The sequence below is a fragment of the Molossus molossus genome, unplaced genomic scaffold (genome assembly GCF_014108415.1).
Source record: "Molossus molossus isolate mMolMol1 unplaced genomic scaffold, mMolMol1.p scaffold_m16_p_15, whole genome shotgun sequence".
Classification (NCBI taxonomy): domain Eukaryota; kingdom Metazoa; phylum Chordata; class Mammalia; order Chiroptera; family Molossidae; genus Molossus; species Molossus molossus.
In genome coordinates, this window is record NW_023425350.1 from 15612390 (window position 1) to 15639996 (window position 27607).

The 27607-nt window shown below is 40.3% G+C and overlaps 1 protein-coding gene and 1 long non-coding RNA gene across 3 annotated transcripts in view; both read left to right on the plus strand.

The window, feature by feature from the left end:
- Window positions 1–2500: 2500 nt before the first annotated feature.
- RAB10 (RAB10, member RAS oncogene family) overlaps window positions 2501–27607 on the plus strand; it is an 83625-nt gene continuing 58518 nt past the window's right edge. Inside the window, exon 1 of one of the 2 annotated variants that reach the window (XM_036262311.1) lies at window positions 2501–3152. In XM_036262311.1, coding sequence (XP_036118204.1) covers window positions 3026–3152 — 127 coding nt within the window. In that variant the 5' untranslated portion in view covers window positions 2501–3025. The remainder of the gene's footprint in view (window positions 3153–27607) is intronic. The other variant, XM_036262310.1, reaches the window with a different exon arrangement.
- On the plus strand, window positions 14891–18976 carry LOC118630496. Its single transcript, XR_004959651.1, has 3 exons — window positions 14891–14955; window positions 16856–16966; window positions 18925–18976. It is a non-coding gene; the product is annotated as an uncharacterized LOC118630496 (long non-coding RNA).

Genomic DNA, 27607 nt, shown 5'->3' on the forward strand with positions numbered 1-27607 from the left:
AATTTGTTTCTTTTTTTTTTTTTTATCCTCACCCGAGGACATTTTTCCATTTTTTGTACAGACAGAGTGGGAGGGAGAGAGAGGAAGAGAGAGAGAGGGAAACATCGATGTGAAAGGGACACATCGAGTGGCTGCCACCCGCACGACCAACCAGGGCCGGGGACAAACTGCAACCAAGGTACATGCCCCTAGCGGGAACCGAACCCGGGTCTCTCCGGACCGCAGGCAGGCGCTCTAACCACTGAGCCAAACCGGCCAGGGCAATAAATAAAATTTGTAAATAAGTATAATTAATTCTTTAAAAAATTTTTTTATCCTCACCCGAGGACATTTTTGCATTTATCTTCAGACAGAGCGGGAGGGAGAGGGTGAGGAAGAGAGAGAGCGAGAAACATTGATGTGAGAGAGACACATCAAGTGGCTGCCACCCACACTACCCCAACCAGGGCTGGGAACAAACTGCAACCAAGGTACATGCCCTTAGCGGGAACTGAACCTGAGACTCTCTGGTCCACGGACAGACACTCTAACCACTGAGCCAAACCGGCCAGGGCAGTATAATTAATTCTTAAAGTTTCAGAATATGAAGTCCATGTAGAAAAAGCTCTAATTAATAAAACTGCTGAAGGAGATTTATTTTTTAAAATATTTTTTCCCTTTTTTGATTTTGAGAGAGAGAGAAAGAGGGAGAGATAGAAACATCAATGAGAGAGAACATCAGTTGGCCACCTCCAGCATGCCCCTCACTGGGGATTTGGCCCACAACCTGGGCATGTGCCCTGAACAGGAATCAAACCAGTGACCTTTTGGTGCATGGATCAACGCTCAATCACTGAGCCACATGGGCTGGACTATCTCCCAAATTTATGTAGGGAAATTAATTAGGCTGTCTACATTTAAAAACCGTTAACAAGTCTAAAATGCTTTACAACAGTGAGGCTTGAGTTAATAGAACTTGTTTTGAAAGAATCAAGCTAACATGGAAGATATTCCTGAGGTGCTCAGTGTTGACTCTGAGTTGATAAAAAACCTGTGAAGCACTGACTATAGCTCATTTTGTGATTCCCTTAGCTAGCCTATTTTAGAGTTGTTAGTATTATCCCAGTGAGACATTTCCAATTGAAAGAAAGGATAATTTTTAAGTGACAAGACTAAAAAGAATGAGCACAGAAACAAAGTGAAGAGCAAGATTAGAGAAGACAAGCATCTTTAGTAATGAAGCTGTAGGGGTCATTGTGAAGGAAGAATGTAAACAAGTCTTTAAAGAATGAGCGAGTGAAATATGATTACCCTAATTGCCTGAAAGACGAATTTTAATTACATATTAATTACACATTATGGCGGTGGTGGCCAGGTGTAAAAATAGTTTTCACTTCCTTCTCAATCACTGTTTCCTGCTTCTCAGATGTCACAGGGTTTTCTCCTGTCAGGTTGAACCACCCAGGTTCAACTACTCTGCCATCCTAGGTGTGCTTTGGAGCCATGAAGCACACTGATAATGGTAGGGCAGGGGTATGAATATTAAAACTACAGAAAGGAAGAAGAGGAAAGGGGAGTTATAAATAAGATTGATGGGAGAGAGGGAAAGGTGTAAGGCGAATGAAAAGAAAGTGCAAGAGGAGGCAGCGTGGGGTTGGGGTTGGCTTCATCATCCCCCAGTTTTGGACACCGGTGGTTCGATTCTGGCGGGAGGGAGGGGACCTGCCTCCTCTGCACGGCGCTCTCGGTCTCTGTAGGTATTCTAAATGGACCGCCAAGGCCCGGAGCGCGTTCTCTCCGTACAGCCGAGCACTGAAGATTCCACGTGGTGGGTAGGTCCTCCCTGCGCCCAGGAGTTCCTCAGCCTTCCTCATCTCGCTCTGGAAGGCAGATTACAACATCCCAACCAGAGCAGCGTGGCCAGTTTTTCCATTTCGAATCTCTTCAACGCCAACTCTTGCTCCGTAAAAAGGAATGTAGCTTTAATGCTTCCCTTGTCACGACTAGCCCACGACGGAGGGCACTCCGGGATGCGTCTCATTTTATTAGCAAAGAGGCTATAAAATGACTCAGGGCGCTCTTTTTTTCTTGCGTTTACGAGGTTCGGCTATACAGGAACACAGGGCCACCAAACCGGTCGCTGCGTCAAGACCAGCTCGACACTCGGACACTCACAGCCCCAAGCATCCTCAGCGAAGCGAAGAAGGCGACCCCGGGAGGGAAGAAGAGGGTTAAGGGGCTACTCCAGCATGCCGCGCCTGCGCAGTCACTAGGCAGCACCACCCCCGCGAGGCGTGCTCGTAACACCCTATCAGGCGGTCACAGGGAGCGCGCCCGTGGCCTCACCCTCTCTCGCCCCTCCCCTCTCTCGTCTCAGTCGCTCCTTAGGCTGAGGTTCGGAGACCCAGCGCTCCTCCCCCTGCCCCCGCGAGCCCTCACGTTCACTGGCGCGCGTGCGCAGAGGCGGACCGCAGAACGAGGGCGCGAGGGAAGGGCGGGCGTACGTGCTTGCGTGAGTCTCAGGCAGCGCGCACGCCGGCGTGAGAGGGCACGGGGAAAAGGTGGCTTTGGCCGGGGCGCTTCGGCTTCCCTTGGCTATGTAGCTCAGCTCCTCGGCTCGGGGTACTCCTTCCTGCCATCGCCGCGTCCTAGCGCGGAGTTTCTGCTCCGGAGAGAGACTGTCCTCACGCCCGCCGCGCTCCCTCGACGGCAGAGCTTGCTGGCTCGCCCGTGGGAGCGTCCCGGCCGAGCAGCCCTGAGGGGGGAGGGGAAGCCATTTTGTCCCGACTGACTCCCCGGAACCGGGCGGAGCGGCTTGGGAGAGGCTGCAGAGCCGCGGTCACCGCCCTCGGAGGCACCGAACGCCGCCACCGTCGGTGCTTCCTCGACGAGGCAGTTCGTAGGTCGCCCGCTCCCTTTCGAGCCCTGCTTTTCCCACGCTTGCCCGGTCCTCTGGCCTGAGAACGCCCGAGTGAGGAGTTGACCCCAGTGAGAGGGACCGATCCCTTGGGGCCGCCGGCGGCGAGCGCCTGAGCCGCTCCTCCCAATGGCGAAGAAGACGTACGACCTGCTTTTCAAGCTGCTCCTGATCGGGGACTCGGGAGTGGGGAAAACCTGCGTCCTTTTTCGTTTTTCGGATGATGCCTTCAATACCACCTTTATTTCCACCATAGGTAAGACCTGTGGGAGGATGGTGTATGGTCTCTGTAGCTGCAAACCGTTTCTTTTACTCCAGACATCTTGCTTACCGTAATACACGCCTTTGTTTCAGTGATTCCGATTCTAGGCGACAGACCTAAGTTACTGTTTGAATCGGCATCGAGCTTACCGGGGCGGGGTCTTCCCATGGTTTCTACCCGGTCTTTTGCTTTGCAGTCTCCCACTCTGCTCAGTGCCTGTTCCAAAATATGCAGCATTAACAATCCTATTTCTTTAAGCGACTGTTGTGGCTTTTTACATATTTGTATGGCTTTGGTAGATGTCGAATCTGTCTAAGGGATTCATTTTAGTGGTGGGGATTGAAGCAGTAGTAGTCATTTGGTAAAGGCTTGATTTGCAACTTCAAGGTAAAGAAAAGATTCCATATGGTCATAACTTAGAGTAAACTTGAGGGTTTGTGTGAGGAGTAATGAAAGCAAATCAGAGGGGAAAGTGAGTTGGGCCTGGTTGACTAATTCATTAATGTGTCAAACAATCGGAGGCGCTCCGTGCTTGGGGTGGGACTCTTTGGCGTGTTTGTCTGAACAGTGCTTTCTGAGACGACAGAAGCAGTAATCTAAAAGGAGATGACCTGTGTGTGTGTGTGTGTGTGTGTGTGTGTGTGTGTGTGTGTGTTTACCTCAAAACCTTCTGTTTTACTCTACGCTACAATTTACAGGAAAGTATTTTGCCAGTCATAGCCCAAGGGCTTCTAATGTACTTTCACCTCATGTTTCAGAACTACTTTGTGTAATTCTGAAGATTGACCTTTTAACCGGTTTCCCGTTTAGGAAAAGAAAAGGGAAGGCTCTAGGAAAGTCCCTTATGATTCTGGATAGAAAAGTTAGTGGCATTAACAAATTGTGTTAAGTAAATTTTTTGTGAAACTTGCCCCCAATAAATACCTTAAAGGACACATCGCTGCCTCTGTCACTCGAAGGCCAGCACTCAGTTTTGGACAGTGCAATAAAACTCATTTTTTAAAGTAACTAGTTTTATACTTAGATGATTTTGTTGTTGTTAATCCTCACCTGAGGATGGTTTTCCATTCATTTTTATTTTTATTTTTGTATTTATTTATTTATTTTTATCCTCACCCGAGGACATTTTTTCATTTTTTTGTTCAGATAGAGCAGGAGGGAGAGAGAGAAACATCGATGTGAAAGGGACACATCGAGTGGCTGCCACCCGCACAACCCAACCAGGGCTGGGGACAAACTGCAACCGAGGTACATGCCCTTAGCGGGAACCGGACCTGGGTGTCTCTGGACCTCAGGCTGAGGCTCTAACCGCTGAGCCAAACTGGCCAGGGCTATTTATTTATTTTTTATCCTCACCCGAGGACATTTTTGCATTTATCTTCAGACAGTGGAAGGGAGAGAGGGAGGAAGAGAGAGAGAGAGAGAAATATAGATGTGAGAGAGACACATCTACTGGTTGCCACCCACACTTGGGGTCGGGGACAAACTGCAACCAAGATAAGTGCCCTTAGTGGGAACTGAACCCAGGTCTCTCTGGTCCTCAAAACCTTCTGTTTTACTCTACGCTACAATTTAACCACTGAGCAAACTAGCCAGGGCAGTTTTCCATTAATTTTTAGATAGAATGGAAGGAGGGGGGAGAGAGAGAGAGAGAGAGAGAGAGAGAGAGAGAGAGAGAGAGAAACATTGATATGAGAGAAACACATCAATCAGTTACCTCCAGCACAACCCAGTCTGGGAACAGGGATCAAACACCCAGGTATGTGCCCTAGATCAGAATTGTACCCACGACCCTTCTGTTCTGGGGTGCACACTCTAACTGCTGAGCCAAGCCCATTAGGGCTTAGATGATTTTAAAAAGTATCTAAAGTCCTTCTTGAACTCTGTAAACTGTCAAAATTAAGCTGATTTCAAACAATTTGTAGCATTACTGAAATTCTTGATTTGGATTTTTTATGACAATCTATATCAACTACTTAATTCATTGTCATAAAACAAATTGCACTGACATTGAATTGGGCAAGTGATCATTTTAAATACATATTTATTTTACTCCCCCCTTTTTTGGAGAGGGGAGTCATATATCAACCATTGTTTTCTGAGTATTATACTGTTCTCTTGACCCGTCATAAATTTTGTGAAACTTAGAACTTGTCTCTGCCTGTGGGTTAGCACTTTCTACCACTAAGTTTTGGCTGTAGCTGGGTGGGTTAAGTTGTTAGATAGTTGAGCAAATATTTATTGTGCACCAAATGCTAGGTACTGTTTTAGAAACTGGTGATAAGTGGTGATAATAGACCCTTTTAGTAGCAATCTAGTGAGGAGAGTCACAGTGGAGTGTGGAAAGTGCTTACAGTAGAGGTAAGCATAGGGAGGAGGGGTGACTAACCTCAGTCATGGGAAGTCTGTGTTGGCACGCATGGAGATGCTGTCTAAAATGAAACCTCCTGGCTGGGTAGTTCAGTTGGTTAGAGCGTTTGTCCCCATATGCCAAGGTTGAGGGTTTGATCCCCAGTCAGGGCACAAACAAGAGACAACCAGTGAATACATAAATGGATGAAACAACAAATTTCTCTGTCTCTCAAAAATAAAATAAAATGAAACCTGAAGGACAGATAGGAATTGGACCAGAAGGGTGGGATAGAGCCTTTCTGGGAAAGGGAGTGTAGAATAAACCTATAATAATATCAAGGATTTAATTCATGTGGTCTGTTTTAACCTGCCATTGAGAAGGGTCTGGTGGAGAGCAGGAAGCAAAGCATTAACTCCATCTATTCCACTTTTTTTGTAATGGGTACACACTCAACTAAAACACAGTCCTGGCCCTGGCCGGTTTGACTTAGCAATTAGACCATCGACCTGCGAACCAGAGAGACCCGGGTTTGGTTCCTGCTAAGGGCACGTATCTCGGTTGCAGTTTGTCCCCGGCCCTGGTTTGGTGGTGCGGGAGGCAGCCACTCGATGTGTCCCTTTCATATTGATGCTTCTCTCTCTCTCTCTCTCTCTCTCTCTCTCTCTCTCTTCCTCTTCCTCTCTCTCCCTCCCTCTCACTCTATCTCAACAAAAAATGGAAAAATATCCTTGAGTGAGGATAAAAAACAACAACAAAAACACAGTCCTGTAAGATAAATGACATAATGTTTTTGTCCTTTTACTTGAGAAAATGTGTGGTGGTTTTGGATAAAGCCTGCTGGGTTAGAATCCTGGTTCTGCAGGTTAGTAGTTGTGGGACTTTGGCAAGTTACTTAACCTCTGTCAGTTTTCAGTTTCTTCTTTAGTGTTAATGATAGTACCTACCATCATATAGGGTAGTTGTAAGGATTTTATGGATAAATGAGAGTAAAGCACCTGTCATGGTGCCCAGCACACTGTAACAGCCTAACATATATTAGCTATACATAGAATATGTGACTCTTCTGCTGTTCAAGGGTGGCAGAACAAATTACTTTATGGATTGAATGTCCTGCATACAGTGGCCATCCAAATATTTGAAAGTGCGCTGCTAAACAGTTTCACTTTAGATTCTGAGACTTTCATATTTTGATATAAAAATGTGTAATACATTTGATTTTTTTTTTTGTTAATATGGTATATTGAACAGTGTAAGCTGAGAAGTGAATAAATACATAAATTATAAAATTCTGAGTACAGTTCCAACACATGTATTAGCTCTTTTTACAGGTTTAAATCAGTACTGCCCAAAAGAAATACAGTATACTGTGAGCTACAAAGATAATATTTTTTAGTAGCCACATTAAAAAGTAAAAGAAGAATTTAATAATACATTTTTGCTCACTTTATTCAAAACATTGTATTATGTAATCAAGATTAAAAATTGTTGAGATAGTTTACATTCTTTTTCTCCAGTGTGTATATTATGCTTACAGCTCATTTCAATTTAGGCACATTTTAAGTGCCCAATAATCACATATAGCTGTTGGCTAACATATTGGACAGGGCTAGCCAATTGTCTAATGTGAAAAGGACTAGAAATTCTTTGAATGTACACTACTTTTGGAACATTTAACATTTTTTAAAAAATAGATCCTCACCTGAGGATAGTTTTTTTTTTAGAGAGAAAAACATCGATCAGTTGCCTGCTGTACATGCCTTAACTGGGGATTGAACCTGCAATCTAGATATGTGCCCTATCTGGGAATCGAACCTGTTACCTTTTGGTGTAAGGGATGATGCTCCAACCAAGTGAGCCTCTCAACCAGGGCAGGACATTTTAAATTTTATGAGTTGACTAGGGTTGTTTTTTCTGTTTTATTTTGCTTTAAAAACAAAAAAACTAAAGCATTCTCTAATTAGAAATGATAGTGAATCCTGGCTGGTTTGGCTCAGCGGTTAGAGCATTGGTCCACGGTCTGGAGAGACCCAGGTTTGGTTCCCGCTAAGGGTATGTACCTCGGTTGCAGTTTGTCCCTGGCCCTGGTTGGTCGTGCGGGTGGCAGCCACTCGATGTGTCCCTTTCATGTCGATGTTTCTCTCTCTCTTCCCCTCCTACTCTATCTGAACAAAAAATGGAAAAATGTCCTTGGGTGGGGATAAAAAAAAGAGAGAGAGAGAGAGATCCTGATTCGGTTCCCGCTAGGGGCATGTACCTCAGTTGCAGTTTGTCCCTTGCCCCATTGAGGTTGTGTGGGTGGCAGGCAGTTGATGTGTCTCTCTCACATCGATGTTTCTCTCTCTCTTCCTCCCTCTCGCTCTATGAGTGAGAGAAGTGTCCTCAGGTGAGGATTAAAAAGAAATGAATGAATGAATGATAGTGAAATTTGAGTTGTCGTCTGATTGTTAAAACCCCCTGAGGTTTGAATAGAAATGGTTATCTTGCAGGTGTTCACAGAGACCAAACTGTCAATATAAGGAAAGTTATTGTTATTTCAGGCACACTCATTTTAGTTACTTACTGATTATTGATTCTTGGAAGAAATAATTTTTTTGGGCTATGGTGCTTACTTACAGGGCTCACAGTGACTACTGTATATAAATTTTTCTGTATACTTTCAATTTCCACACATCTATATCAGAATTATGTATGATATTCATGGTCAGATTTATTGCAGATAGTTGCAAAAAATTACTGGTATGTTTTCACACTCACCAATCTGAATAGAAGAGCAATAGAATGTAAGCTGCAGAAGGGCAGAGATCTTTGTCTTTTATTTCTGCTGATAGATGCTAAGCACTTATAAAAGTCCTTACATTTCATGGGTGCATGATAGATAATGATTGAAAGCCGGCAGACGGGTAGTACACTCAGGATTCTCTAATATCGAATTGGGGCTGGTTTTATTTTACTATTTTCCTGTCTACGTGATGTAGATTGGGATCAGATTTTACTTAAGACTGTCAGCTGTTTGGCTAATAGGGTAATTTTAGGGTAAAACTGGTCTTGGAAATTCAGAGATTGAGAAATATTTGCTAAAGAGAGTTACTGATTTTGAATGTGCAGATTTCAGTGGTTGATTTGGCCATAACCCTCTTGTCAGGAAAGCATTACCCTTTAGTGATGATTGTGATTACATGGACTTGTCCCAAAATTAAATTTTTAGTGGGCTCTTTTACTGAATGTGCTACCTTTTGGTATTGTTAATCCTCCTTCCACCCTAGACTTATTGTTACTTTTTCCATAGGGAATATCTTTCATTGGGAAATGGAGTCTCTGGGTTCTGTGTAAAAAATTAAATTGGTAAAGTCTGTTGCCCCTAGGAAAGTTATAATGAATGCATCCTTTTTGTTACCTTTCTGAGTGTTTTTACAAAGCTTTGGAAGAGTAGGGTGGTTCTACTAACCTGCATTTAAGAACTGGTTGATTAAATTGAACTGAGCCCATTTTATATGGAGAGGCTGCTTTTTAGAGAAATGAGTAAAACCTTGGTCATATTAAACATGTCTGTATTTGCTGTGATACTCAGGCAGCAAGTGGCTCATGCTGCAGGAATGCCAAAGTGCCTAAGGAATTTCTTTCATTTGAACACATATTTTTAGGATTGATTAAAAACTATGCAGATATTTTCCCAAAGAAAATATACAAATAGCCAATAAGCACATGATAAGATGTTCAACATCACTAATCATTAAAGAAGTGTAAGTCATTACCACTATGAGGTATCACTTCTTACCAATTAGGATGACTGACTTATCAAAAATGAATTTTCTCATACAATAACCTGTTTTAAGTCCCTGCTTTCAGTTCTTTTGGGATATATACCTAGAAGTGGAATTGCTGGATCACATGGTAATGCTATTTTTAATTTTTTGAGCAACCACCATATTGTTTTCTGAAGTGGCTGCACTATTGTTACATTCCCATTAGTCCTATACCTGGGTTTCAATATCTTCATGTCATCACTAACACCTATTGTCTGTTGAGCAGCATTATTCACAGTAGCCAAAATGTAGAAATAACTCAGATGTCCAAGGGATTAACAGATACACAAAATGTAGTATATACATAAATGGAATGTTATTCAGTCTTAAAAAAAAGAAATGAAATTCTGATATATGCTACCACAGTGTTTGAAAACACTGCTAAGTGAAACAGGCCAGACACAAAAGAATAACTATTGTGTGAAATCACTTTGAGGTACATAGAATAGAATAATTTATAAAGTAGAATAATGGTTACCAGGGCCTGGGGACTGTGTCACGAGGAATTATTGCTTAATGGGTACAGATTTAATTTTGGGAAGAGGAAAAGGTTGTGGAGATGGATAGTGGTGATGGTTGCATAACAGTGTGAATATATTTAATACCACCGAATTATACACTTAAAAATTGTTAAAATGCACAAAAGACAAATGCCATTTATGAGGTATCTAAAGTAAAATTCATAGAAATAGAGAGTAGACTGGTGGAAGGTAAAATGATATTCCCCAAGGATGGGGGAGGGGGAAATAAAGAGTTGGTTAATGGGTATAGAGTTTCAGTTTGTGAGATGAAAAAGGTCTGGAGATCTGTTGCACAACAACGTGAGTATACTTAACACCACTGCATTCTACACTTAAAATGGTTCACATGGTAAATTTAATGTTATGGGGTTTTTTGTTTTGTTTTGTTTTTACTACAATTGGAAAAATGGTTTATGTATATTTTACTACAAAAAAACCCTGAAAAACCAAACAGATAAAAAACTATTTATCACTTAATCCAGCTCTCTAAAAGAACATCTGATCACAGCTAACTCCTCGCACTGTTCCATGTGATAGCTAGCGTTAACCAGTGGTCATTGAGTCAAGAGAATCCTTTATGGTACTTTCCCATGCTTTAGTATCACTGGTCTGCACCTTTAGATGGTGAAGGGAGGTTTGTCTTTTTGTTATGTGTATTTAATGTAGAACTCCTTGGAATGTTAAAATTACAGAATATTAATGCAGGAAAGCTCCCTACAGTGAATTTTAAGAGTCAGGAAACAGGCAGGTGAAGTAATTTCTAAAAGATCACGTGGCCAATTAGTGGAAAAGTTTTTACTAAAATCTATATCCAATCCTGTTCGTAGCCCTGTCTTATTCTAACAATTTCATTGTTTTATGTATTTGAAAAACGTTGATGGGATGATTCTCCTCATCAGTTTAAATTTGAAGAGTAAAGTTGCAGTATTTTTGTTTTGTTTTTGTTTTTACAGGAGTAGGGAAGTAACGGGTTACCAAATATCAAGAAATTTTTTGAGGTTACTTGTTCTTTGCAAATTTAGAGCATAACATAACAGAACTGAGCTGATAATGTTAGGGATAATTATTTTCTTTTCAAGAATTATAGTGTATAATGGTGTACAAGATGTGGCAAAGGAAATACTGATATTTCTCTTTGGTTTTTAAAATGGAAAGAATGATAGCAAATAGTGGCATGCTGTTTTAACTTTTAAAAGTACAAGGCTGGCCCTGGCCAGTTTGGCTCAGTGGTTAGAAGGTTGGCCTGCGGTCTGAAGAGACCCGGGTTTGGTTCCCGCTAAGGGCACATACCTTGGTTGCAGTTTGTCCCCAGCCCTGGTTGGGTCGTGTGGGTGGCAACCACTCGATGTGTCCCTTTCACGTCAATGTTTCTCTCTCTCTCTCTCCCCCTCCCACTCTATCTGAACAAAAAAAATGTCCTCAGGTGAGGATAAAAAATAAAAAAATAAAAGTACAAGGCTGCCCGACTGGTGTGACTTGGTGGTTGAACATCAACCCATGCCCCAAGAGGTCACCGGTTCGATTCCTGGTCAGGGCACATGCCCAGGTTGTGGGCCTGATCTCCATTGGGGGGCATGCAGGAGGTGGCCAATCGATGTTCTCGCTCATCAATGTCTCTCTCTCTTTCCCTCTGCCTTCTTCTCTCTCTAAAATCATTAAAGAACATTTTAAAAAATGTATTAAAGGTACAAGACTGCCCAGTTTGTGTGTGTCAGCATCTGTGGTGAATAGAGAAGCAGGGGCTTGTTGAGTGTTAATTTACAATCATTATTTAGCACAAAATATTAATTGTATGATTAGCTAGAGAGATTTGCATGGGGAAACTCCTATGGAGATAGGTCATAAAGGAAGAGTTTAAAGGAGCTACAGAGGGTGTTGAAGTTAATAGAACATTTTCTGAACCCATAAAACTGATAAAAGTCTTGTGAAGGTCATGGATTTACTTCCAGCAAATAGATAACTTGGGGAAAAGATGGAATAAGTAATTTGGATTATAATAAAAGGAATTTGCAAAGATAATTAGAATATAAGTTTGGTGAAGAAAACTCATCTGAAGGGAAATCTGAAATGAGAAATGTTCTTTGATGACAGTGCCATACAGGGTTACAAGCAAAAGTGATTGCTTGATATTTATCCTTTTTTCCAGAGATGAAAAAGAATATGTTTTTGAGGAAAATAGCAACTAGTGATAGAACATTATGTTTCCAGTATGACCCAGAAACAGAGCGTCCAAGGTTGTAAAACATTAGAAAATGGGAAAAAAATGTTATTCTGGAGACTCAAAATTACATCGTATCAAAGTCAGAACACAGGACAGTATTGATTTGTTTCTTTCATATCAATAGCAATGCTTATGCAGACTTTTTTAAATTGAAATTTTTATTAAGGCAATGTAGATTCACATACAGTTGTAAAAAAATAATACAGAGGCATCCCTTGTACACTTTGCCTAGTTTCATGAAATGGTAACATTTTGTGAAACTAATATCACAACCAGCATATTGACATTTGTGGCAGTACACTATTTTTATTCAGATTTCCCCAGTTTTGTACTGTGTGTGTGTATGTTCTCTACAGTTTTATCACTTGTGTAAGTTCATGTGATCACCACCACAGTGAAGATACTGAACAGTTCCAAGGGACGAGGATCCTGGGTATTCTTTTATAACCATATCCTTTTTCTTTCCTCCTCCCGTTTCTCCCCTCCAAAACTTTGTCCTCTATTTATAAGATTTTGGCATTTCACAAATGTAATGTAAATGGAATCATAAAGGATGTAACCTTTGAGATTGGCTTTTATTTGCTCAGCATAATTTCCTGGAGATTCATTCAAGTTGTGTGCATAAGTACTTTTTTATTATTGAGTAGTATTGCATGATATGCATTCACCACAGTTTAACCATTCACTGTTTAGAAACATCAGGGCTGATTTCAATTTTTATAAATAAATCTGCTATTAATATTTTGTATAGGTTTTTCTGTGATCATAAGTTTTTGTTTTTGTTTTTTTAAATTTTTATTGTTGAAAGTTGTGATAATAAGTTCTCATTTTTCTGGGATAAATGCCTGGTACTGCAATTATTGGGTCATACAGTAATTGCATGTTTGGTTTATTTTTTTTGTTAATCCTCACCTGAGGATATTATTTTTCCATTGATTTTTAAAGAGGGTAGAAGGGATGGGGAAGGGGAGGAGAGACAGAAACTATGTGAGAGAGACACACAGACTGGTTGCCTCTGGCACGGGCCCCAGCCAGGGCTGGGGAATGAACCTGCAACCCAGGTACATGCCCTTGACCAGGAATCAAACCTCTAACCTTTTGATATGCGGGCTGAGGCTCTAACCACTGTTGGCCAGGGCACATGTTTAGTTTTATGAGAAACTACCAAACTGTTTCCAAAGTAGCTGTGCTATTTTACATTCTCACCAGCAGAGTGTATGTAATGTAATTTGTCTGTATCCTCACCAACATTTGGTGGTGTTACTATTTTATATGTTAGCTGTTCTGGATAGTGTGTAATGATAATCACATTGGGGTTTAAATTTATGTTTCCCTGACGGCCAGAGGTGTTGAGGAATCTTTTCATGTCTTTGTTTTCTCTGTGTATATATTCTGGTGAAATGTCTCTTTGAGTCAGTTGCCCATTTTTCTGATTGTATTGACTGTTTTTTACTGTTGAGTTTTGAGAGTCCTTCGTACATTTTATTTATTTTATTTTATCCTCACCAGAGGACATTTTTTGCATTTATCTTCAGATAGAGCAGGAGGGAGAGAGGGGGGAAGAGAGAGAGAGAAACATCGATGTGAGAGAGACACATCGACTGGTTGCCACCCACACAACCCTAACCGGGGTCAAGGACAAACTGTAACCAAGGTACATGCCCTTAGTGGGAACCGAACCCTGGACTCTCCGGTCTGCGGGCTGACGCTCTAACCACTGAGCAAAGCTGGCCAGGACTCCCTTCGTACATTTTAGATATTAATCTATTGTTGGTTATGTGGTTTGCACGTTTTCCTCCCAGTCTTTTATCTTGTCTTTTCTTCTTCTTTTTTTTTTTTTTTTTATCCTCACCCGAGGATATTTTTCCATTTTTTGTACAGATAGAGTGGGAGGGAGAGAGAGGGAGTGAGAGAGAGAGAGAGAGAAACATCGATGTGAAAGGGACACATCAAGTGGCCGCCACCCGCACGACCAACCAGGGCCGGGGACAAACTGCAACCGAAGTACGTGCCCTTAGCGGGAACCGAACCCGGGTCTCTCTGGACCGCAGGCCGATGCTCTAACCGCTGAGCCAAACTGGCCAGGGCTTGTCTTGTCTTCTTTACATGGGTTTTCACAGAACAAAATTTTAAAATTTTGATGAAGTCTGATTTATTAATTTTTCTTTTTATGGATCATGCTTTTGATGTCTAAGAACTCTGTCTGGTCCTAGATCCTGAAGATATTTTTCTTTGCTTTTTCTGCAAGTTTTATCGTTTCACGTTTTACCTGAGAGCCTACGTATGGTCTTTTGAATATGGCGTACACTTAATCAGATGATGCAGATGTTCTGAAAGCTTCAGAGATTCCGTGTGACAACTATAGGAGTGAAAGTTGACTTTAGTGATTGACTATTTTATAATAATTTATACTGTGCTTTCTGAAAGGTTTTAAAAATTAGTTTTTATCAGTGATATATACACATATTTGAAATAAAATATTACTGAAAGTGTTATGATAATCAAAAAAGCAATCTCTTGTCCTATTCCCTCTCTATTCCCAGTCCTGCTCTTTAGAGGCATCCTCTAGCTCTTTGTTCTGTTATATCCCTCTGTAGTTTCAAGTGATATGCTTATACTGCCATTTCTTGAGTCATTAATTTAATATAAAAAAGAAAATTTTAACCTTTTATAATCTCATCCCACTCTTTATCCCAGTTTTTTGTTAAATTGATATCCAGTGGTTACTTGAATATACCCTGTAAATATTCCGTCAAGCCAAATAGTGTATTATATTTCCTTTTCTCTTAAGTTAAAAATGACCTTTATTTGATTAATTTCCTTTTATCTTTTTGTCAGATCGTCCTACATCCTCCAACAACCTCTCAAAATGATTTTCCGCACAGTAAAACCATCAGAGGTATCTTCCCCTCCACCCACACACACATACCTCTCCTAGATCTTTTTTTCCTTCCTGCTTCAATAATGGATTGGTTATTAACTAGGCCTGTCACACAGCTAGTGGGAATTCCCTTTGCCTCTCTTTTTTGTGTATTACAGTTTTTGGTTTCTTGCCTTGGAGTACATCATCATCTAGTAGCTTCTTGAAAAAGAGGGTGCTTGGCAGAGGGAAATTTTTGAGACTTTCCATGTTTTACAATGTCTTAATTCTTCCCTTTCCCGTTGTTGAAATTTGACGGCCATAGGGTTCTAGATTGAAAACAATTTCCCTTTAGGATTTTGAAAGTATTGCTCTACTGTCTTTTAGCTCCTGATGTTGCTGACAAGTTTAATACCATTCTCATTCTCTATCCATTTGTGGCCTATTGTGTTTCTGGAAGATTTTTTTCCCCCTAATACTTTAGAGCACAAGGAAGGGAGAGGGACACAGGGAGCAAGCGAGAATTATCAATCATCTGTCTCCTGCTGGGGATTGGGCTGGAAACCTTAGCATGTGCCCTGACCAGGAATGGAACCAGCGACCCTCCAGTACATGGAATGAAGCTCAACTGACTTAGGGCTGGAAGTTTTTAGCTTTTTAAATTTTTTTTTGAATTTCTGGTAGGAGATTGCATAGTGGTGTATCTTAGTGGGTAGATCTTTTTTTATAGATTCATTGTTCCGGGTACTTGGTGGGCTTTTTCAGATTCTTTTTGGAGGTTTACTTGCGTTCCCATCCTCCCCTATAATCATCTTTCTCTTTCTCTCTCTCTCTCTCTCTCTCTCTCTCTCTTTGGTTAATTCTTTTCACTGATTTTTTTAGGTAGAGTGGGAAGCAGGGTGGAAAGAGAGAGAAAGAAACATTGATGTGTCCACATCCATTGGTTGCCTCCTGCACAATCCTGACCAGGGCTGGGGATCCACAACCCAGGTACAGTTGCCCTTGACTGGCAATCGAACCCATGACCCTTGGGCCCAAGGGCCGACACTCTAACTACCAAGCCAAACCAAACCAGTCAGGGCTTACTTCCTGTTTTTAATTGGGTGTTAGACTTCCTGGATTGTTTGTGTAATTTCCTATTTTCCAGCTTCATTAATTCATTCTACTTCCTGGGAGATTTCTTTGACTTTACATTTTCTATTGAAGGTTTTATTTTGGCTGTCGTATTTTAAAACTTCTAGTAGCCTTTTCTGTTTATTATTTAAAATTTGTGCCCTGACTGGTTTGGCTAAGTGGTTAAAGCGTTGGCCTGCGGTCCAGAAAGACCCGGGTTCGGTTCCCGCTAAGGGCATGTACCTCGGTTGCAGTTTGTCCCCTGCCCTGGGTGGCAGCCACTCGATGTGTTCCTTTCACGTCAATGTTTCTCTCTCTCTCTCTCTCCCTCCCACTCTATCTGAATAAAAAGCTTCCTTTAAAAAATAAAAAAATAAAATTTGTTTTTTTTTTAAAGCATCCTGTTCTTATTTCATGAATATAGTATCTTTTCTTAGAGAATAGATTTTGTTTTATTTCTGTACTTTTTCTTCAAGTTTTCAATGGTGCTTCCCCACCCTCGTTTGTTTTTATTCTGTATTTTATTTTAGCCTTCCTCCAATAACTGGTGATTTCAGGGTGTGCATTCATAATTAAGAAGGGGTCATTACAAAGATGTTTGCAAGCTCTGTGAGCATGGACAGGGCATGTAAATCTCCCTATTTTAATCTCATCACCAAATTTCATTGAGCCTCTTGTTCCTGAATTTAAAGTGTATCTATTTCGGATTTACTAGGGAAGAAACCTTTAGACTCCTGCTAGGTCTTTGGGTGTTGTTATAAAACCTTTAGTCAGGCCCTCACTTTCTGCCTAGTACCTGATACCTCCTACTGTTCAATGTTTCCAGGATTCAGACACATGAATTGACTTGCTCCTCATTGGTGTTTTCATTGACCCTAAGCTTCTTTGTCTTCATCTGTTGTTGTTAGAGTTACAATATCTGTTCGCTGAAATGAAGGTAAATTTTATTTATATTTCTTTTTTTTTTTTTATCCTCACCTGAGAACATTTTTTTTTTGCATTTATCTTCAGAAAGAGCGGGGAGGGAGAGAAGGGGGAAGAGAGAGAGAGAAACATCGATGTGAGAGAGACTCATCAACTGGTTGCCACCTACACAACCCCAACCAGGGCCAAGGACAAACTGCAACCAGGTACATGTCCATAGCAGGAACTGAACCCGGGACTCTCTGGTTAGTAGGCCGACGCTCTAACCGCTGAGCCAAACCGTCCAGGGCATTTCTTGTATTTCTTATTGTTTTTGTGTGACTTTGAAGAGAAGGGTTCAGGGAGGTCTTTCTCCATTATCTTTTGTTTTTTTTGGTACGTGCCCCTAGTGGGAACCAAACCTGGGTCTCTCTGGTCCACAGGCCGACGCTCCAACCGCTGAGCCAAACCGGCCAGGGCATTTCTCCATTATCTTAACTAGAATTTGAAGTAATTTTTGACCCCCAATTTTTTTTTTTATCCTCATCTGAGGACACATTTCCATTTTTTGTTCAGATAGAGTAGGAGGGAGAGAGAGAGAGAGAGAAACATTGACACGAAAGGGACACACAAGTGGCTGCCACCCGCACGAACAACCAGGGCCAGGGACAAACCGCAACCGAGGTACACGCCCTTAGCGGGAACCGAACCCAGATCTCCCTGGACTGCAGGCTGACGCTCTAACCACTGAGCAAACCCAGCCCCAAATGTTTTTTACCTCACTTCTTTTTTATTCTCACCTGAGGACATTTTTCGATATTTTGTTCAGATAGAGTGGGAGGGAAAGAGAGAGAGAGAAACATCGACGTGAAAGGGACACATTGAGTGGTTGCCACCCACACGACCCAACCAGGGCCGGGGACAAACTGCAACTGAGGTACAAGCCCTTAGCGGGAACTGAACCTGGGTCTCTCCGGACCACAGGCCAATGCTCTAACCGCTGAGCCAAACTGGCCAGGGCTTTACCCCACTTTTTAACTCACAACTTCCAGTAGTTATGGATGAATGATATTTTGTAGCTGTTTTTGCACTTATCCAGTCTATCCACAAAATATTGATATTTTTGTTATTTAGAATAGTCAAATTAATGTGGTAAGGAATCAGAGTAGTTCCACTTTTCAGAACAGTGTCATTTAAAGGAAACAGCTTTAGTTTAGATGTGTAATTCTTGGTTAATTTACTTGGGGGAAAAGGAGTATTTTTATTTTTAGAGAGCGGAAGGTAGACATATATAATAAGAGAGAGAGACATCGACTTGTTATTCCACTCAGTTATGCATTCATTGGTTGATTCTTCTATGTGCCCTGACTGGGGATCAATCTTGCAATCTTGACGTATCAGGATGAAGCTCTAAGCAACTAAGCTATTTGGCTGGGCAACTATTTTTGCTTTTTGAACAAAGTGTAACTGTAGTCTTAAGTTTCAGTTTTATGCTCTTGATATATACTGTTTTATAGGATACTAAACAAATGATTCAGCAAATTTGTAATCTGTCAGAGAATTGCAGTGGGTCCAGTATATTATAGCACTTGGCATTGAATGATAAGGTATCTCATGCTTAACTTTTTTTTTCTTAATCCTCACCCGAGGGTATTTTCCCATTTATCCTCAGATAGTGTGGGAAGGTGGTAGAGAGAGACAGAGATGTGAGAGAGCCACACTCATGGGTTGCCTCCCACTCGACCCTGGCCAGGGCCAGGGCCAGGGCCAGGGACTGAACTGCAAATGAGGTACATGCCCTTGACCAGAATCGAACCCACGACTCTTTGGCCCTCGGGCCGATGCTCTAACCACTGAGCAAGATCAGCCAGGGCTATGCTCAACTTTTGAAACCCAGTAAACATTTGTACTTACAAACTGAGAGTTGTTTTTTTGTTGCTATTAATCCTCACCTGAAGATAATTTTCCATTGATTTTTTTTTTTTTTTTTAGGTAGAGTGAAAGGGAAGGGGGAGAGAGAGAGAGAGAGAGAGAGATTGAGAGACATTGATGTGAGAGAGACACATTGATTGGTTGCCTCCCGCATGACCTGGACCAGGACTGGGGATCGAACCTACAATCCAGGTACGTGCTCTGACCGGTAATTGAACCCGCAGCCCTTTAGTCCAAGGGCCGATGCTCTAATTGCTGAGCAAAACTGTCCAGGGCAAGTGAGAGTGTTGTTATTTTATGTCTTTTTATATTCTTAGTCTTACAAAAAAATGTCTTTGCCTTCTTTAAATTAGATGTTAATGAGCCCAGCTAGTGTGGTTCAGTGGATTGAGGGTTGTCCCATGGACTGAGAGGTCCTAGTTCGATTCCTGGTCAGGGCACATGCCTGGTTTGGGAGCTCAATTCCCAGTCCGGGGCGTGCAGGAGGCAGCTAGTAAATGTTTCTCTCTCACATGGATATTTCTCTCCCTCTGTCCCTTCCTCTTGCTCTAAAAAAAAAAAAAATCAATCAAACATATTTTTAAAAAAATTAGATATTAATGAATCAATGTGAATTAAAAAAATTTGGTAGTTTCTTTTTGCATATTTTTGTGTGTGAGGGTATATACTGAGCATAATAAACTGGTAAGAGTGCTATGGAAGATGGAAGGTAATATCAAAATAACTATTCAAATATAAGGTATTTGCCTAATTGAATAATAGTTCTAAAATCTTTTTCTTTGAAAAAATTTAAAATCTACGAAAAGCTTAGATTCTTCCTCTAGATTCACCAATTGTCATTATGTTGCTCTATTTGCTTTAATGTCTCTTAAGAAAGGTTATTTTGTATATGATATGGTGTCTGATTCAAAATAAAGATCTGTATTTCAAGGGGAACATAAGTTATTAAAATAAACTAGGAAATTAAGCTATAGGCTTTTGCATTGCTGTTCATTAAAAAAAAAAAATGAGGTTTTACAATGTATCAGGCACTGTTTGAGTACCTGAATGCAGTGGTGAGTAGTACAGAATTGGTTATTCCCTTCAGGATGCCTTATTATTACATAGTTGTTATCATTGCTATACTTCAAGAAATGTTAATATTTAAACAACCAGCTACTAATACTACATTTATCTAGAGAGTACTCTTCTATCAATCTTTAAATACAGTTCAGATCAAGCCCTGTCCAGTTTGGCTCAGCAGTTAGAGCATCGGCCTGCGGTCCGGAGAGACCTGGGTTCAGTTCCTGCTAAGGGCATGTACTTCGGTTGCAGTTTGTCCCCAGCCTTGGATGGTCGTGCGGGTGGCAGCCACTTGATGTGTCCCTTCACGTCGATGTTTCTCTCTCTCTCTTCCTCTCTCTCCCTCCCACTCTATCTGTACAAAAAATGGAAAAATATCCTCAGGTGAGGATAAAAATAAATAAATAAATAAATAAATACAGTTCAGATCAAAACAAATCATATTGTCACAAATTCTGTAAACTGAGCCACATACAGTACTTGGTGTTTTCTTAGTGCCTTATTGACTTCGATTTTTAACGCCATTTTATTAAGTCCAAAGCAACTGAGAAGCCACAGACTTTTGCTTTTGTGCAGGTAATATGTCCAGCCAGTGGATATGCTACCAGATGGATATTTAGGGAGGAGACCTGAAAACTAAAATGAAGATGAAAGATTGTGTTGCTATACTGTACAGTTACAAATTTGTGAATTGATAGTTATGGTCATTTGGAAGAAATTCTTTTACCTTCAGTAGTCTCTGTCAAGGTAAAAAGTTTGGTGTATTTTGGGGACATAATTTAAAAAGACAAAATTTTAGTGCCATATGTATAATCAGACTTTAGTGGAATTGTTTTTCTACAAGATGCTGGATACGTGATTTATTTTATTTTGTTATTAGTATTATTTTTTTAATCCTCACCCAAGGATATTTTTCTATTTATCTTCAGATAGAGGGAGAGAGAGAGAGAGAAACATCGACGTGAGAGGGACAGATCGACTGGCTGCCTCTGACTGGTGACCCTGACCAAGGCCAGGGACGAACTGCAACCGAGGCACGTGCCCTTGGCTGGAATCGAACCCACGACTCATTGGTTCGCAGGCCAATACTCTACCACTGAGCCAAACCGGCCACGGCACGTGATTTATTTTAAAATAACAAAAATTACTTATATTAAAAAATGTTTTAAAAATTCTATGCATCGATGGAAAAGTAAGGCCTGAAGGTGAATATACAAACAAAATACGAGCCTGGATAAAATAAACTTAAGATTTATTCACCAGTTTTCAAGTACTAAAATTGTTGGAGGATTCCTTTGAAATGTGAGTGGACCAGTTTTGAGAATGAACATAAAGATTTCTCCATATTGAATAATACCTTTAAAGAAGAAATCTCTTTATTTTAAATGGATTCAAAAGGGTTTGCACAGATGTGTAAATGTCAGGGCCATAAATAGCACCTTAGTGAAACTGGTTTAAGATTAACCTTTAGGTGGAGGTTTACCATGCTCTTAACTTAATATGCTTCCCTTAAGAATAGTGGGCTTTTTATTTATTTATTTAAAAAAAAATTTTTTTTTTTAAATCCTTACCCAAAGACATGCTTATGCTTAGAGAGAATAATGGGGTTGGGGTTGGAAAGAGATACACAGAGACATCAGTGTGAGGTATGAGAGAGAAACATTGGTTGCCTCCCATAAATGCCCCAACTGGGGATAGAATCCAAAACCCAGATATGTGTCCTGACCGGGAATCGAACTGGCAACCTTTTGGTATACAGGACGATGCCTAACCAACTGAGCCACTCTGGCTGGGCAGAACAATGGACTTTTTAGATTATAAGTCATGTAGGGTTTGGCAATTTGTAATTTATCTATACAATAAAATACTTTAATAACAAATTCAGTAGTAATATATAGTATAAATAATTATAAATTAAGCAATATGTGGACTGTTAATGTTGGAAGGCTGTTTGTGACTCTTGGTTTAATGTGTGCCTAAGGGAATAATTTCAGTGTTAACCTGATAAACTCCAGTGTAACTGATTTTTATACTCTATGTAATATGACTGTACTCCTTTAATTTTTCTTCAATTTCTTTTCTGAAAAATTTTCATTAAGATGTTTTTGTGTGTAGGTGCCACAAATTACTACTACTTCTTCTTTTTCCTTTTCCTCGTCTTCTTTCTAACTCAAGGCATTTTATTTTAAACTTTCTTTCTTTAGCTCCCAGTACATGTTTTCTTCAGCTGATTTTGACCTTTTTCTAGGTTATGCCTTTTAGGAGGCCCTGTTTAGGACATTGTAATGAAGATGTGTGTGTGTGTGTGTGTGTGTGTGTGTGTGTGTGTGTGTTGCATATCAATACTCATACCCTTTGCCCTAGCTTACAATGTTCCTACTTAATGATGATTTCCAATTCCAGCAATGATTTGGGTAACATCTCCATCCTTGACATTCTGTCTACCCTTGGAATACTTTACTTTTTAGCTCCATAAAAGTGGTACTGCCAAATAGACTAGTTCTTTAAACATTTTGCCTTTTTCCCTGATATTCTATTGGATTTTAGTAAATAAATTTACTGAGTTTTAAATTGTTCAGTTGAATGAGAATAGTTTAGGGAACTATTCTAAAATACAGTTTGTTTTATCATATGTTTTTAGATTAAGTGATTGATGGGAATTAGTAGCTGAAAAGAAAGAATTGGAAGTTTTAAATATTATTTTTTTAAATATGTTTTTATTGATTTTAGAGAGAGAGGAAGGAAGAGGGAGGGGGAGAGAGAGAGAAAGAGGGAGAGAGAGAGAGAGAGAGAAACATCCATGTGAGAGAAACATCAATTGGCTGCCTCTTACATGCCCCTCACCGGGGATGAGCCTGCAACCTGGGCATATGTTCTGACTGGGAATTGAGCTGATGACCTTTGGGTGCATGGGACAATGCTCAAGCAACTGAGCCATACCAGCCAGGGCTTTAAATATAAATTTTAAGGAAAGCATTATAGCTGACTTAATTTGAAGAATTTTTGTTAATTTGTTTTTGACTCTTTAAAACACATCTTTCTGAAAATAATGGTGTCCTGTGCCTGCTTGGTATTGCATAATCATCAGTTGTTTTGTAGATTTTGAAATCTACACCTTTCTGTATCTGTATGGTATTCATGTTAATCTTTTGTTAGAAATAATGTTTTTTATGCACCTATTATAAGAATAATACTTATTACCTAGTATTTTCCATTTTGGGCATTTGTTGGTATTCAATTTTTGAGTGAGTACTGAGAATCTGAAGTAATAGTAAATTACTCCAGGTGTTACCCGAATCACTGCTGGAGTTCATACCTCAGAAAGACTGGTTCTATTTTTCTAAAAAGAAAGAATTAGCTGGGGATGGGGTGGAGGGGAAGGGGAGGAGGGTGTCAATGAGGGGGGGGGGATGAGAAACATCTGTAACAAAAACAAAATAAAAAAAGTATTAGCTTATAAGGTACAAGGATGTTGATCTGGGTACTGTAACACTTAAATTTGGAGCCCTGGCCGGTTTGGCTCAGCGGTTAGAGCGTCATCCTGCAGTCCAGAGAGACCCAGGTTTGGTTCCCACCAAGGGCATGTACCTCGGTTGCAGTTTGTCCCTGGCCCTGGTTGGGTCGTGTGGGAGGCAGCCACTCGATGTGTCCCTTTCACGTCGATGTTTCTCTCTCTCTCTCTCTCTCTCTGCTTTTCTCTTTCTTTCTCTCCCTCCCACTATATCTGAACAAAAAATGGAAAAATGTTCTCAGGTGAGGATTAAAAAAATAAATAATTAAATTCTGAGAATATCACTCTTGCTGGGCATGTGATAATTTTGCCGTTGGCAAACAAACTGAGGAAAAGCTTTTTTCTTTTTTAAATATGTTTTTATTGATTTTTTTTTTTTTTTTTTAGAGAGAGAGCAAGGGAGAGGGGAAGAGAAGTAGAAACACCGATAAGAGAGAAACATCATTGATCAGCTGCCTCCTGCACACTCCCTCCTGGGGATGGAGGCCCGCTACCTGGGCGTGTGCCCTGATGAGAAATATAACCAGTGACCTCTCCGTCCATGGAACAGCTCTCAATCCACTGAGCAAAACTGGCTGGACTGAGAAAAAGCTTTTAATTTTATCTCAAGGTAACTGTATTTATTTAGAATATATTAGAACAGTGCTAAATTTTAGTTTACAACATGTGTCTGTTAATTTCCATATTTTTAAAAGAATGTTTTTTTTTATTTCAGGGAGAGGGAAAGAGAAACATGGATGAGAGAGAAATATCTAGTGGCTGCCTCCTGCACACCCCCTACTGGGTATTGAGCCTGAAACCTGGGCTTGTGCCCTGACTGGGAATCGAACTAGTGACTTCCTTGTACATGGGACGATGCTCACCCAACTAAGCCATACTAGCTGGGCCCATTTCCAGATTTAAAAAAAATGGTTGTAAGTGAAAATAGAGCAGACTTTTAAGTTAAAAACACTACTTTAAAAAGTGGTGATTTGGAAAACACTTTTAATGGCTTATTCTACCTCTTTGCTACAGAAAGAAAATTGTTGACAATAGAAATAAAAGTAGTTGAGGTGCATTTTTCCTTGTAATTAAATTTTTTTTAGAGTTAGCAGTTGAAATCCAGATTATGGTGAAAAAGCCTTTTCAACCAGTGTGATACCAAGGGACCTTAGTTATTTCAGTAAGCACCTACTGGGTCTATATTGTATGTAAGGGCCATGCTGGTTATATAGAGATGAAAGTAAAATTATGAGTTTCTCTTTCAAAGAGCTCACAATTTAGTGATCCTGTTGTTCACCTGACTGTTCTAAAATGTGTGAATAATAATAAAGCTATCTTAAGATGTTATGTGTGAAACAGGAGGGCCTACCTGGTAAGCTCTGATTGGGAGTATAGGTCTCAGAGGAGGTAATTTAAGCTGAGCCTTAAAGCATGATTAATAAGGTGCGGGTGTTTGGGGGGCATTTTCAGGTAGAGGGAACAGCATAGGAATGTAGTTGTTTATACATGGTTGTTTGGAGACTTTGGGTAGTATAAAGAGGCTAGAGGGTGGAAGGTGTATAGTATAAAGAGGCTAGAGTGGGAGGCATGCAGGATATAAATTGTGGCTAGATAGTAGAAGGCCTTGAAAGTCTTGTTAAGGAATTTGAATTTTCTTAGGTGTCAGAAGTTTGGAGTAGAGCAACAGTAATTTCAGATATAAGATATGACTCTTGTTTCTGTTTAAAAAGTGTACTATATATACTTTGATTTGTGCAGAAAAGAATATGAATATATATATATATTATATGTTATATATATATATAATATATATATATTTTTTTAATCCTCACCTGAGGACATTTTTGCATTTATCTTCAGATAGAGCGGGAAGGAGGGAAAGGGGAAGAGAGAGAGAAACATCGATGTGAAAGAGACACATCGACTGGTTGCTACCTATACAACCCCAACCAGGGCTGGGGACAAATTGCAACTGAGGTACATGCCCTTAGCGGGAACCAAACCTGGGACTCTCTGGTCTGCAGGCCGATGCTCTAACCTCTAAGCCAAATTGGCCAGGGCTGAAGAGATATATATTAACATGGGAGTTGATGGAGGCAGACATATTTGCGAAATGCTGGGTAGAATCCAAGAGAGAGATGATGAGGGTCTGAGCTAGGAAGATGAGAATTAAAATATTAAAGAAATAGACTTGATTTAGTGTGATTAGATGTTGGGACACGATTGGTGAGAGTAAGGGATCAGTTAGGTTTCTAACTTGGGCAACTAATAACTGATAATATCTTTAACTGAATGAAATAGTTAATGGTAGGTGATAGCAGAATGGGGTGGGGGTTCCCCCCTTATTTGTGAATTCACTTACGTCAGGTATCTAATCTGTATATACTGTTGGAAAAGTTGAAGGAATGAGCTGTTCAGTCAGCGAAAATATTCATACCTCCTGTGGACACTGTGCTAGGTCTTAGGGAGACCATGAACAAAGCTGAGTATGCCTAATGATTGGAGTGACCATATAATTGATCATCCAAACTGGGACTCTCTTGAGAGTAAAAGAGAGTGCTAAAAATAGTTACATAGTTTGTTGAAATACATATATGTATATATTTACAAACCTTTGTGCCAAGGGCTGATTTTTGTTGAAATATTTGATATTGTTTTTTTCTCTATTCAAACACCTTTTTCAAAAATAATTCTTAAAAATGAATTTATTCGGTCCTGGTGTGGTAGCTCAGTTGGTTAGAGCATCATCCTGACATGCCAAGATTGCAGGTTCGATACCCCGGCAGGGCACATTCAGTAATCAACCAATGAATGCATAAATAAGTGGAACAACAAATAGACATTTCTCTCTCTTTGTCTCTCTTTTCCTCTCTTTCTAAAAAAATCAATCAATAAAAAAATTTCAAAAACCCCTTTATTGCATTTTTAAATAGATACTATTTTTTAAAAAGTGAATGTATTTGTTGAAGCAAAACCATTTTTTAGTATCAAGTATTTGATTATTAAAATCATGACCCAGGATATTCTTTTTGTCATGTTCATATACCTTTATTTTTATTTATTTATTTAAAAATTTTTTCTTTACTGATTTTTAGAGAGAAAGGGAGAGGGAGAGGTAGAAACATCTATGAGAGAGAAAATCGATTGACCGCCTCCTGCATGCCCCCCACTGGGGATTTGGTCCAAGCCTGGGCATGTGCCCTGACCAGGAATTGAACTAGCCACCTCTTAGTGCATGTGTCGATGCTCAACCACTGAGCCACACCAACTGGGCTTTATTTTTATTTTAAATATTCACCTGGGGGTATATTTTGTTCCATTTATCTTCAGAGCGAGAGAGCAAGAGAGAGAAACATTGAGGTGAGAGAGGCACATTGACTGGTTGCCTCCTGCACGACCCTGACGAGGGCTGGGACGAAATCAAATTGCAACCGAGGTATGTGCCCTTGACTGGAATTGAACCTGACACGCTTTGGTCTGCGGGCTGACTCTCTAACCTCTGAGCCAAACTGGCCAGGGCATTCATATACCTTTATTGGCTGTATCTCTATAAAGCCATGTCTCGTATTTTTCTGAAGAATGGTTTTTTTCACATGGTTGTGTTTTTTTAAATAGAGTTTTCTATAGCCCTCTAAGGTGTATTTTAGGGCTGATAAAATGGAGAGTGTAGATACTTTGATTTGGTACTTCCTGTTTGTAATCTTTTATTTTTAGTAATTGCAGTTTACCAAACATTTAAAAATCTGAAGATACTTTGGGCATTTAAGGTCATTGACTACTTTAATTAAATGCTTCCAACAGATTTAAAAATATAAATAAAATTTAGAAGATTTATTTATAAAAATACCGTTGTAGCACAGCTGGTGTGGCTCAGTGGATTGAGCATTGTCCCATGGACTGAGAGGTCCCAGTTCTGTTCTTGGTCAGGGCACATACCCTGGTTGTGGGCTCAAACCTCAATGAGGGCATGCAGGAGGCAGCCAACATTGTTTCTCTCCGTTGTGCTCTCTCTAAAAAATGAATAAAAATATACTTAAAAAAGATACCATTGTAGCCCTGGCTGGTTTGGCTCAGCAGTTAGAGCATCGGCCTGTGGACCAGAGAGTCGTGGGTTCAGTTCCCACTAAGGGCACGTATCTCGGTTGCAGTTTGTCCCCGGTCCTGGTTGGGGTCGTGTGGGTGGCAAAA